At 40.1% G+C, this 13,288-nt stretch overlaps 1 protein-coding gene across 2 annotated transcripts in view; it reads right to left on the bottom strand.

The window, feature by feature from the left end:
• Nucleotides 1–13,288, bottom strand: part of LOC131979811 (partitioning defective 3 homolog) — a 293,005-nt gene that overhangs the window by 15,629 nt on the left and 264,088 nt on the right. For both annotated transcript variants that reach the window (XM_059343852.1, XM_059343853.1), the window contains one exon: nt 574–697. In XM_059343852.1, coding sequence (XP_059199835.1) covers nt 574–697 — 124 coding nt within the window. The remainder of the gene's footprint in view (nt 1–573; nt 698–13,288) is intronic.

The raw sequence follows: 13,288 nt of genomic DNA, 5'->3' as shown, positions 1-13,288 counted from the left end.
GTGAAGCTTTGCATTAAATAAAAATGCACACAACCCCTACCTTAAAACTGTAAAAAGGCACAGTTAAAACAAAGGGTTTAACAGATGAGACCCCCTGTATACAGAAACAACATGAAGACAAACCCGAGTCCATGTGGTGGTGGGCGGAGGTCGGGCGGTGTGGATGACGAACAGACAGAAACAGGGACGATGGATGAGTAGAGCAGGTTGTAACAGGCAGGTGGGGTTAGTGATGGTTGCGTCAGGAGGTGTGCAAACTCCTGCATGCAGGTGGTTGAACATGTGAGGGTGAGGGGTGTTAGCATTAGCACAGTTAGCCAGGAAGGCTAATGGAGGTTAATGGTAATCCTAGTGGGGACAGGATGACATCATCAGTCTTGTTCATGTCCGGTGGGGTTAGTGACGGTTAGCACCATTCTCCATTTAGCTACAGGTACTGTCGGGTGCTAACACTGTTAGCATTCTCTTCAGGCTAGCATTGGAAGGGACATGTGCAGAGTCTTGGTCTGGTGGTTTCTTGACATTAACAGTCTTACATTAGCCATCTTCTCCGGCCGGATTTCAGACACTCACCCAGGCCTGCTCGAAGCTGTAGGTCCTCCTGCGGTCGTCGGGGTCGTCCGGGACGGTCTGGGCCTGCTGGAACTCCTGCCTCAGCCTCTGTATCCGGTCATGGTTGCTAGGGGCTAGCCGGTTACTGTGGAGAGAGAAAAGAGGGGGAGGGAAGATTGATGAGTGTGAGAGGTCCATTGTGAACAAGTGACCTGGTTCCATCAGCGCAGGCGGAAACAGCCCGCGGGATGAAGTTCTTTAAAGTACAACGTGCTTTGTTTATGAATTGATCAAATGCACTGTTGACACTGCAAAAGCAACCCAGATACGTTGAAGCCAGATAAAACGTGATAAGTAAGGGCAGAGCCAAGAGCGGGCTTCCAGCAGAGCCAACAGCAATATGAATCAAACTAATGCCTATGATGTATTATTCATCACAATGAACAAAGACTAGTAGTGAACGGTGAGCAGTACCATGACACGAACCTTGTACCCGCCCAGCCCCCCCGGTCTCATATCATTCTACTACTGCACTGCTATTGTCTGTTGCAGCCCTGCGGTGCTTACATCAAACAATGCTGCCTTCACTGTAACTCTCTCATGGTACACTGAACACACCCAGTGTAGCTGGTCACTCACAACCAGTTGCTGACACAACTACCTAACCTTGTTATGTAGTCTCAAATATTCAATGATTGAATAACATAACACAACAAAACTAACCCTGACATAAAGGAAAGTAAAATGTACATTTATTGATAGTTTGGTTTGTTTTCTGTATCTTAAAACAATTCTTAAAATTTGAAAAGTTTAAAGTTTGTAAATCTGAGCTCCTGCAGATGAATAGAAATCTGTTACTGTCATCACAGTAACTATTGTATTTGCAACTGTAAAGACAGGAAAATGATTTGTTTTCTCTTCTGGTAGCCTTATTGTCTCACTTTTGAGAATGCTGAGCCCTTTTAGACTGAGTCTTCACAAAAACTAAACTTGGCATGAAACTGACTCTTGATTCTTGACACACTTCATATCAAATTTTTATTTTAAGGGACCATCAACAGAGATTTTCCTCTAACAGAGGGAGGTTCCGGCTGGTCCCTGAGCTCATAAATTGAGAACAGATTTAGAACATACATATAGAGGAGAAGACAGGTTAGTGTTAAATATATATGGCCTCCTACAGAGGGAAGTAATTAACACATTTTCCCTCCAAAAGAAAGTGTGTGAATAGAAGTGTCAGGGTCACTGAATGAAGGACCAGCGGGGGAACATGGACTCCAAGCTCAATTTTCTTTCTTTTTCTTTACTTTTTTTTTTCTTTTTACTTTTTAAACTCTGCAAGAAAAATTCCTGGATACTTTCTTATCAGTAAAACTCAAAAGTTCAAACCTGCAACTCTCTCCAGTCTCAAAGCTCCCCTTAGTTTTCAAACCTTGCTATGCTCACATAGAAAAGCCTATGGGTCAACATAAAAATCCTGTATTTGAATTTGTTGAGGTTAACAGATGAAATGCAGATATGATAATACAATTGTGAAAAGACAAAACAGGATGTGCACATGTGAAAGATTATATCTGAAAAAGCATCCATAAAACCCCCACCATATTAGCTACATTATGGCAGTAGCTGCACAGTTTCAACAAGACTACATCAATTTATCTTCATGAGATCACAATATGACTCCAAATGGGAATAACATTACTGCAAAAAATGCACTAAATTAATTTCATTCATCACAAAGCAATCAGATAATTGGGTTTGTAATGCTATAACCAAAAACACAGCAGCACCATCGACTTAACTCCAGACACACACAATGGAAAAGCCAGAGCCAGTCAGCCTTGTAACAGACCAGAAAGCTGTCACATGTGATCCTGTTAATCTCCATGATATGTAACACAGCCGGCTGGGATCTTTAGACCACAGCTGACCTGATGGGAGGTATATGTGTGACCCTCGGGCTACGGGTCAAGGTCTCACTGCCCACTGCTACATAAAGGCTCATATCTGATAGTTGGGAACCTGAAAACAGATGTGTACCATGAGAGGACAAATGAGAGTTTGTCATATGAAACATGTTGCTTCTCCTGAGATGGACGCTCAAGAGTACATCATCATTAAGGCAATCTATAGACCCATCCTATAGACTCGAGTTCTGCCCGTGAGACTGAAGAGAGGAGGAACTCAAATAAAGGGATCAAAGATCTCCAATCTTCTAGTCCGACAAAACACAGTGAATCAATCAAAGAAAGAGCAACACTGTATTACAACTGTTCTGCCAAAAACCCCAGAGATGGGGAAAAACAGCAGGCTGAGATTTAGTCCGAGATGAGCTTCATCCTCTGGACAGACTCACTCAATATCTGGCACTGCTGTATGGGGCTGAAAGGTCACTGTGTGGCTTTGTTGAGTGGAGTGTCTCTGGGACTCAATAACGGGACTGTGGCTTGCTGACTGGGCTGCCAGCAAAGCTGTTTACGCTGAGATGCACCCTGCCTTTCATGGTCGGGCGTGCCCCCTCAAAAGTTGTCTGTCTCAGCCTTAAGCCCGGGAAGGAGGGAGCTCTGGGAAGATGTAATGTCTGCATTGTGGGCAGACTTCAGTACCAAACTGCTACACCATTCTCTAATAAAGTCAATTGAAACAGAGGGGTTGCAAAGAAGAAAAGCTTTGAGATAAAGATTGAAGCATCCAAGGGAAAATTCAAGATTAACACAATTTGAGTCTTTATTTTGTTTTCTCTTCCAAATAAATTTGGCTAAAGGAAGAGTTGATCAAAATGTGTGCTCATCTAGACACTTCTACTTCTCTTAAATGATGTTGCCATGATCCTACATCTCAGCAATTAACTCAGTGAAAACAATATTACTATTTCTGACAGATGGCAAGAAGTAGACATTCAAGACCCAGGGCTGTGATCAGGGATTACCCTTTAAACTTGGAAAGGAGGGTACTTTTGGAGGAAGTCTGTGTTGTGGCCAAACTTTGATCTCAGAACCGGAATGCTAAAATATAGCATACACTGATAAGATGCATGGTAAAACTGACAGATTTAAAAGAAACAAAGCTTTGAGAGCAAGATTGAAGCAATTAAAGACAGACAGGAAATTCTTGCTTCATTTGGCATATACGAGGAAGTGGTCCAAATTGGACCCAACCCCAAACTAATAGGATTTATCAGATCTGTGCTGTCACTTTCGAAATCCTGTGTGACATTGGCGCTGCTTCCACGGATCCCAATCAAAGCATGCCAACAGACAGAGGGGAGGCCTCTATAGTGTTATGTACAGTAAGTGACAGAGGCAGCTGATGGACAGAGTCCTAATCCTGTGGATTATAAATGAATGGCCGCATTCACACAGGCTGCTCTTCCCATGCTTATATGAGCATCCTTCAGACCTACCACCAACTCTACACGGACATAAATTTAACAACCATCCGCTCATTTAGAGGATTTGGTGACTTTTAGTGGATCAGCGTGCCCTTGAATCGAATGCAAAGCCGAAAGTGTCTGCACGGTTTTGGGCAGTAAAAAAGAAACAGCTGGATTCGACTCCACGAGCCACCAGCTGGCCCATCTGAGCATGTATGGCACGGCCAAGTGCTGAGGCCTACACAGTGGAGAGATTCAAGTGGATCTTGTGTCTGTTCTGTGACGAGGGCCCTCGTGGCAAGTAGTTCCAAGTGGGGTGACCTTGAAGACAGGAGCAGCATTGTTGGTTCACACTTGCAGCACTATGTGAAGGACTGTGAACAAAGTCAGCCAAGACATTCCAGTCGGTCTTAAATCTTATCAAAGACTTTTCCAACATTAAACCGAAGGACATCTTTCCCCCTAATGCAAAATGAACAGTTGCTGATATAATAAAAACAGAAAATCACACCTCGCTCGTTATAAAACACGGATTGTATTCTGAGATATCCTATCTATTTCATTTGGCAATAATCCTTATTTCATAATAATCAACTTTTTAATTAAAAGCCACCGTCTTAATTAAACATTTAATTAAGCATGGGTAGTCATGGGATTCCCATCTCGAATGTGACTGTTGTACTGACTAGCTTGCCGGCCTGTTAAATAAACATTTGCTGATGTACCGATACGCACAGTAAGAAAACAGCGCATATGTGTTCCTCTCTGAACGCAGCAGCTGTGGCGGTTAGTTTCTGTAATCTTATCAGATGAGGGAACTAGGCCCTACATCCTCTGACAAAGAGAGAGCAGCTGGTGGAGCCTTTCTCTGCTGTGAAAAATGAACTGAGATGCCGAAGATGATAATCCAGGTCTATTGATCGAAGGCTCACAGACAGCGAGGAGGGAGACTGATGCCCTTGCTAACTGGTGCTAGCGGCTAACACTCCATCTGTGAGCTGCTGTATGGCACAGTCCCTGATATCTACCACGGCAGAGCTGCAAACATCGGTCTGCTTTCTCAGACAATCACAAACTAATCTAGGATAGATGTTGTTGCTTCGCCTTAGTAACAGATAAATATGAGAAAGATCTGCACTTGGATCATTTTGCATGGACATCTTTGGCCTAGGAAGCCAGACTACAGTGTAACTTTTTTGTTGCATCACCCACAATTGTTCTGCATGAATAAAGGGATATGGTTAATGTTTAGTGCAAACCGAAAGTACAAAAAACCATTAGCAATACAAACAGGTTGGTTTATTTCTACCTTATTGCCCCCAAGAGGAAAGGTGTAGTTTCATTGATTAGATTTGTGTTTCCATGCTTTATATGATGATTTGACAGCTATATTTGTAATAAAATGCCCGGCATTATTCCTTATTTCTTCATCTGGTTGGTAATCATAAAATACTGGAGTTGTGTTTATGCAACGGAGCCTTTTTGTGGCAAATTTTATGTGCAAAGCTCCAGAGAGGAGACACATTTTATTGTTAAAAATGTAATGTCTTGTATTATAAATAATGCTTCGTTTCAGACAAGTGTTGTTTCACTGCTGCAACTGTATAATTGGTGTCGAATACGCTAAGGCACTTCTATGTTCATGACTCAAAATAAAAATAATAACCAGACAAAACAAAAAAATACAAGCTTCTAGCAGCTTGTTTACACTGAAAGAGCAAGTGTTTGTCACTTTGATGATGCTTCAGCATTTCCATGACGTTAATACAACCATGTTGGGATGATCTTCCTCTGACACACAGAGGTTAAAAAAGGATTAAATCAGATGCTTGACTACTCACAGCCTCATCGGTGTGTGGTGATGCAGTGGAGAGATTAGAGGGGCCAAGAGGCCACTGTGTCTGTTGTGTCTGAGGCCATTTAGGCTCTTATTAACCCGATCTTGCTTTTACTCTGGATTACAGGCTTAACCCTGAAACACGGATAGAGCCAAATTGATCTGTAGAAACATAGCAATTAGAAGCCAATCGATACAATATCTCCACACTTAGCAACTCATTATCAAATCCCTGGCATTTGCCTCATCGTGTCAATTGACTAAGTAAGAATAAAGTGGGACTGGATGTTGATAAACTGCACACACAAATCAGTTAGTATGCACAGGGAGATAAACAGCCCGGGCAGAAATTTCCAATTCTATGTAAGAGCTTGTGTTGACAGGGAAGTTAAGAGGCTAATGAATCTAGCTAACACGTTCTGCAACCCAGGCTGAATCAGACACCATCTGCACGTTCACGGCCCGGCTCGGGTTAAACCGCTCTCTTCTCGGAGGGCACAGCACTGGCGTGGCGCCGGCATGCAGCGCCAAGCTTAGTGGCCATGTGTGTGTGTGTGTTCATCAGGGGAGAATTATGGCACTTTTTGTTGAGATGATGCCGTAGGTGGAGCACTCACTGGGCAGCATTAACAACAAGTTCTGCAGAGAAATGGAGGTGGACTTAAATTATAAATTGACTGATTAGTCATGATCCACTGTAATAGGTGATGAGTCACTGGAAATTAGTTTCTGCAGATATAAAAGTTGACATACTGCCTTCTTTCATGACTGCGGAGGTAGGTTTACTGAAAATAATACAGTAATATTTTGGCTTCCTCCGTCATCACTCAGAGTTAAAAATCATTAGCATTTCTTGAAACAGCCTAATGAACTTCATGCATTTCATCACATTAAGGATATGTTTTGTTTTGGGAAAAAACTTTATTTTCCCCAATCTCACACGAAGCTACTTTTCTAAAAAAAAAAAGAAAAAGAAAAAAAAGAAAAAAAAAAAAGACCAATACCATGCAGCACATGAACCTTTACACAGATCCCGTCCTGCAACTTACAGTAGCATTCGTTCTGAGCCGGAGCAATCCCACAGGGTGTCAACACTTGTGCAAAACAGACAGTAAACACTGGAATCCATCGACGGAACGGATTGAATTTAATTGGTTTTCAGTTTTATAGGGCATCTCTATTTTTCCAGGGGCACTGCTGGTCAGAAATGTCTAAGATGGTAATATAATATTAGACTGATATAAATGCATGCACACATAAACACACACGTTTAAAGCAAGATGAGTTGCTGGTCTTCGATTTCAAGCTATGGCGCCACTGGAGGCAATAATGGCGTGGCACGGAGCAGTGTGCCTCCTTTTAATTCATGGGACAATTTCATGCTTGCACACATCAGCATATCGATGTTGGCCAGCTCGATTACAAGCAAATAAATTGCACTGCGTCCCTTATATCTGTAATCCTGCCCTACTTTTAGCGAAAGGTGGGGAGCATTCTGTCCTATGTGGGCCATTTAAGTTTCATTACTCAAATCCCCATCGAATTGTGTGCCGGAGCCACATTTGAATATGTCCCCGTAATATCTGCAGAGGCATTTCACATGTGGTTTAGCAGGAGCTCCGATCCCATTTCCTCACAGATGCTTCCAATACGTTCGTTCTAATGTATTCTGAGATTGAACTGCACATCGAGATTAAAACGAGGACTGATTGTGTTGGATCTGTCCTCACTCCTTCTGCATAAAAATACTATGTGATCAATGTAATGTAAAACAGTGTGTTATAGAGACCATTTTAAAATCAGTTATTGTCAAAGCTGACAACATCAGTGGTATTTCTTTCACTGTACTGATGCATGACCTGTTGGCTGATATGGTAACATAGTTAGTCATGGCAGCAACATTTAGTTTAAGAGACTCTCTGCACCAGAGAAAAGACTGCAGTGGTTCTTTGTTCAAACATTTAAAATATACTCTGTGGTGCTTTTCTGATAAATGACCTCATGCAGTCGTGAGAGTAATGACTCTGTTCTCTAAGTTACAAAGAAGTAAGTAGTGGGACTTTCTTAAAGCATTAGAAACATCATTGGGAAGAGTTGTCAGGGAAATAAGATTCTGACTTTGACAATTGAGACAGGTTTGCAACAGACAAAATTGCTTTCTATGAACCATAAAAACATCTTCTCCTATGGGTCATATACCTATATTGGATGGTGCTGCCATCTGGGCAAATGTCTTTATGTCAATTTTTCTAGAAGGCAGTTTGAAAGGGGGACTTCTATTTTTATATGATAAATAATTGATCACAAACACAATCAAAAAAGCCTGTTTACACTTTCTCTTTCTATGGAAACTAAAAAGGTCATGATGAGAGGGCTCAAAGTTGAAATATTGTTTCATATTTCAGCAAAATTCCTTGAAGAAACGGTTTCTTAACTTCTTAAGTTAACTTTTAATTACCATCATTAAAATATATCTAGATGTGATACTTTTTTTGGTTAAATGTTAAAATGAATTTGGATCCAGGAAGGAACCAAGGGGATCCAAAGTTTAAAACATTTAATAAACATATTTATATTTTGTCATTTTGGGCATTTTATAGCTGCACTGTATTATCTTGCACTGTTTTGCTTTTGTCCAAAGCAGACGCTTTGGACAAAATCGTCTGCTAAATGACATGTAATGTAATCTGGATTATAAAATTCCACAACTTAAATCATAAGAAATTGTGTTATATCTCGATCAACTTTAGTGTACATTTCTAGTCAAAAAGTCTAGTCAAGTGGTCTCTTACTTGTGTATGGAGAACCAGGTAGAATTGGGTGAGAATATGTAATATGTATTTGATTAAAAACATGTTGCTGAACACTAATTAATAAATTAAATGTATATTTCATGGGACTTTCCACTTGTTTTGCACAAACCATCTTAACATATACATATATACATTACATATTTAATATTTCTATTATTTAAGCATTTTTTGAGGTAATAAAAACACATTAAAACATTTTTATCATGTTTAATAATTCATGCAGTGGAGTGATATGGGCCAGTTAGAAAGCACATTAAGGGAAGAGAAGTTTTAATGCTCTTATTTTTCTATTTTCACCCCAGAGTCAAATTTGTCCTGCAGTACAGACACAGCAGGCCTCCTACCTCCTGCCAGCTGCCTCCCAGCTATTTGTCGGAGTTTTCTTTACTATCTCGATCTATCTTTTTCTTTGTAAACCTTTTCTTTGTCTCACCCAATAAGCTGCAGTTCCTTGCCGCTTCCTTACATTGAAATGCTAAATAAAGTCAATGGATATCTGATTGTATCCGCGTTAACACTGGCGCCCAATCTGAGATGCCATCACAGCTGTAGTGCTTTGATGTAGCAGTGACAAAACATTGTCTAATCTCATCCATCACTGACAGATGATGATCTGCTGTCGGGAAGCATAATAAAAGCCGGCAGCGAAAGCAGGACGCCGATGTGACGGAGGGCGAGCGTGTCGAAAAACTGTTCATACACAATCAGCAGACTCATCCTGACGCTTTCAGCTTTCAATCCACGTCCGTCTCCGTCCCTCTCTCTATTCATCTCACACACAGATATAAATACACACTTGCACCGTCTCTATCGCACCTTGCTTCATCGCTCTCTCACCCTCGCGCTGACACTGACTTGAGGGTTAACAGCAGACAGCATCCATCACACCGCACCATCCAATCAGTCAATGAACAGATCTGTGCTGTCAGATAAGCCACTTATTGTAATATATCTGAGCTTCAAAATGCCGTTATTATCCCACCAATCATAACTAATGCTTACAGGCCACTAGTTTTTGTGATTCACAGCCTATCGCCATGATTCAGCACATTCAGTCACCTGGGGAAGCTGTAACCAGGCAACACGGTTTGGTTATAGGGTCTTCTGAGTTAATGGCTTCACCACAGCCAGCAGCGCACCCTACTAATTATCCCTTTCTGTGTCAACATGGCCGTAAAGTAGGCTCTCGTAGCCCATTAACTTGTAGTGGTGCTTTAACAACTCTGCGGAGAAGCGAAAACTAGTTTCAACCTGCCGGCGCTCACGAGAGCTGTGTTTTCCTACAGGTTGTGCAAATTCGAGGACGCAAAGTGTGAGATGAAAGTGCGAGGGGAAGAGGAGAGGATTTTAAAAACCAGCAGGGTGAGTGCGCCGTCTTATCAGCAGTGGATTAGGGAGGCATTAAAGAGTCCAACTTTCTTTTTTACATTTTTATGAGGTCTCAGCTAAACTAAACATTGATAACAAGGCCTGACTTTTTCATACTCATGAATAAAGTTCAGAGTGAATCAGAAACGACATTCGCACAAGTTCTTCTTGTCTTTTCATGCTGGCAGAGCATCACAGAGTTTCTTGGGTATCTCTTTGTTTTACCAGTTGAGGAAAGAGTCTAATATATTTCAGGTTTTTGTCAGGTTGTAATGTCTTTCGAAACCTTCCACATCATAAGGTAAAAGGACAGAATTTGGCCAGATGTTTTTGGAAGTTTGACCACCTGACCAGATATTTTGCATTAAGTTTAGTAGAAACATACATTACAATTAGTAGGGGAAGCTGTAAAAAGATAATCGGTATTACTGTATTATTTTACAGGGTCTTCTTGTTTGGTTTCTACATTAAATGCAAATGCTATATATAAAAAATAAAAACTTTTCTTAAATATATTAACCATAAAGTAAATATAATGGGACATTATTCAATTGCTTAATGGTTTTGAATGTAAAATAACAGTGAATTCTATGTAAAAAAAATACAAGAAATAAACATCATATTGCTGAATCAACAGCAAAACTTTCTGTTTTCTTACAGTAAAATTTCAAATTTAATGTAAAAAAAAAGTTTTAAAAAATGGTTGCAAATGTTTCCACACACCAACTGTCAAATTAAAGTTAAAAAATAAACCTTTACTTATTCTACAGATATATATTTGTAAAAATACAGCTATTTTCTGTATATTATCCATATTTAAAAAGAAATATCTGAAAAATAATAAATGGTTGTTTACTGTCATTTGGCAGTAACTGTCAGGCAGCTTTTGCAGTTTTCTTTTTTTGTGTATCGTTCACCCTCGTTAGCCAAATTATTATAATTTCTTGAAGTTGATTAGATGTCAGGGAAGAAAATAAAAGCTCCAATTAAATATGCACCTAAAACTGTGTCTGAAATGTCACAGTAAAGTACCTAACAACTACCAAAGGTGGAATGTGATGGTATAATGTTTGATTATTATGCTTTCAGGGGAATCTAAGAACTGGCAATGCCAACATTAATTTTCAAAAAGATGACAGTAGATATTAAAGGTACCTCAGGATGGTTAGATCTGGTCAGACCAAAGAAAAAATACATACAAACAGATCCACATAGCAACAGTAAAGGGCCATAGCTGGACCCAGAGACAAAGTGAAGACCTATACACCAGGGGCTGGATTCACAAGTGTTCTTAAGATAAAACTTAAGAAAATTCTTAAGACAAAAAAATAAGATGTTCCTAAGAATGTTCTTAAATGCTATTCACCATATTTTCTTAAGAATTGTTGTATGCCTTAGGAACTTCTTAGTTTTCTCACTGGAAGTTCTTAGATTTTTAACTTAAGATCACTCGATCATTAATTATTATCAAATACAACAACTGCCTCCGTGATTTACTAAGAGTACATTGTAGTGTAATCTAGGAATAGGCCTACATGTCACACAGACTAAAGGGCCATTTCAATTATATGTCAACAGCCAGAATAACATTTGTGTGATATATTCACACACAAAAAAACTACTCTGATCAACTTCAGTTCAATTTGTTACCACATTGTCTAGGGCTAAACTAAATATTAAAGAAATCAAATAAATCTCATACAAATGTGTTTAAGTAAATTCAAGTCAAGGCTTTTCTTTTCATTGTAGCTGTTTTAAGACTGCTAAGGGCTTCTCTTAAAGTTGTCAAGAAATATGAGAAGAAATCTAAGAACTTTGTTTTCAAGAATCTCATTTGTTCTCAAGTTCTATCTTAAAAAAAAACTTAAGAAGAAAGTTAAGGAAAAAAAAATAAAGAAAAGATAAGAATTTCTTCATGAATACCAAATCTTCTTAAATTTTGTCTTAAGAGCAAAGTTAAGAAAAAAGTGGCACTTCAGAAGTATTTTTTTCTTAAAAATGTTTTGTGAATCTGGCCCCTGGACACCAGGACAAGAGCAGACTCAGCAGTGAAAAGGGCTTCAGTGCAGAGGCGATTGAGAGAATAAAGGGAAATAACTGTAAAGACTTATAATGACTTTGAAGATATTGGATGCATAAAAATCCTCAAAGTCAGAGAGATAAAAAACAACCTGATTTATCTCGGTATGTATCAAAGAGTGAATGACACAATGCAGCCTGCATTAGCTGGCTGCCACAATGATCTGTACATTAGGGAGCGGACAGTCTGAGTGCCACATTATTCACAGCGACCAGAGAAAGGATTCATCTCTTCTATGACAGAAGAATGGATCACCCTTTAAAGGCAGAGAAAGGAAATGAGGGACGAGACAGAGAAAGGAAGAGTGAGATAGCAGTCATTTGGGCTGCGGCGGAGGCGACTGTAGCTGGAGGAAATAAGTAGAGCGAGGCTAAATTAGAATTCCGATGCCAGTTTTGGTGAGAAAGGTAAAGGGTTTGACTGATGCATATCTCTAGCGCCGGCTGATCATTGTGGTCTGGGGAGGGAAGAAATGAAGGGGAGGGGAGGGAGAATGACATTGAGAGAGAGAAAGGAAATCAAATTGGAGCAGTCTAATTTCTGGGGAAGGCATCATGGTCCAGCTCTCTCTTTCTCTCTGTCATGGCGACTGGGGGGTGACGGATGGACGTCTCACTTGTAATGATTCTGGTTTTCGGAGAGCTGTATAATACTGGCCGACGGAAGCATCAGCAGCATCTGATAAATCATAATCTAAGTCAAATTAGGATCCATTATCATCAGGAGGCAGGGGGCCCTTTCCCCTCTGTTTCGGGGCTGCGGCAGAGGAAAATGAGACTAGAGGCATCTTGTGACAGCAGGCAATTTTGTGAGAGAAAGCGTGAGTATCTGATGTATGATTGCCATGGTAATGCGTGTCCTAGATGCCAGGGAGACTGCTCAGACAGAGGCTGGCATTTGGAAAACCCATGATCATAACATGAACCTGTTCTCATGTGCACTTACACCAAATATATCACTACTTTCTACCAATATGAGCTCCAGATGTATGATATTATTTTAAGGATTTAAGGAGGAGATATTTACACAAGCTCCAAAATACTATGTATGTGTACTTGTTACATGTTTGTTTTAGTTCTGACAAACACATGTCAAATGACTTCACTGTGATTTTTCTCTTTAAACATTTCAGTTACCAAATCATTCAACAGCTGAAAACAGCTAAAAAAAAATGTTTTTCCAAACACTTCCTCTTGGGAATGGAGCTAAAGTGCAGCACTGGTTCAGCAAGCATTCATTAAAAACTGGGACTCTACACAGGCTTC

The sequence above is a fragment of the Centropristis striata genome, chromosome 11 (genome assembly GCF_030273125.1).
Source record: "Centropristis striata isolate RG_2023a ecotype Rhode Island chromosome 11, C.striata_1.0, whole genome shotgun sequence".
In the NCBI taxonomy this organism is placed as follows: Eukaryota; Metazoa; Chordata; class Actinopteri; order Perciformes; family Serranidae; genus Centropristis; species Centropristis striata.
Note: the sequence above shows the minus strand (reverse complement) of the source record. Positions and strands in the feature narration are given on the sequence as shown.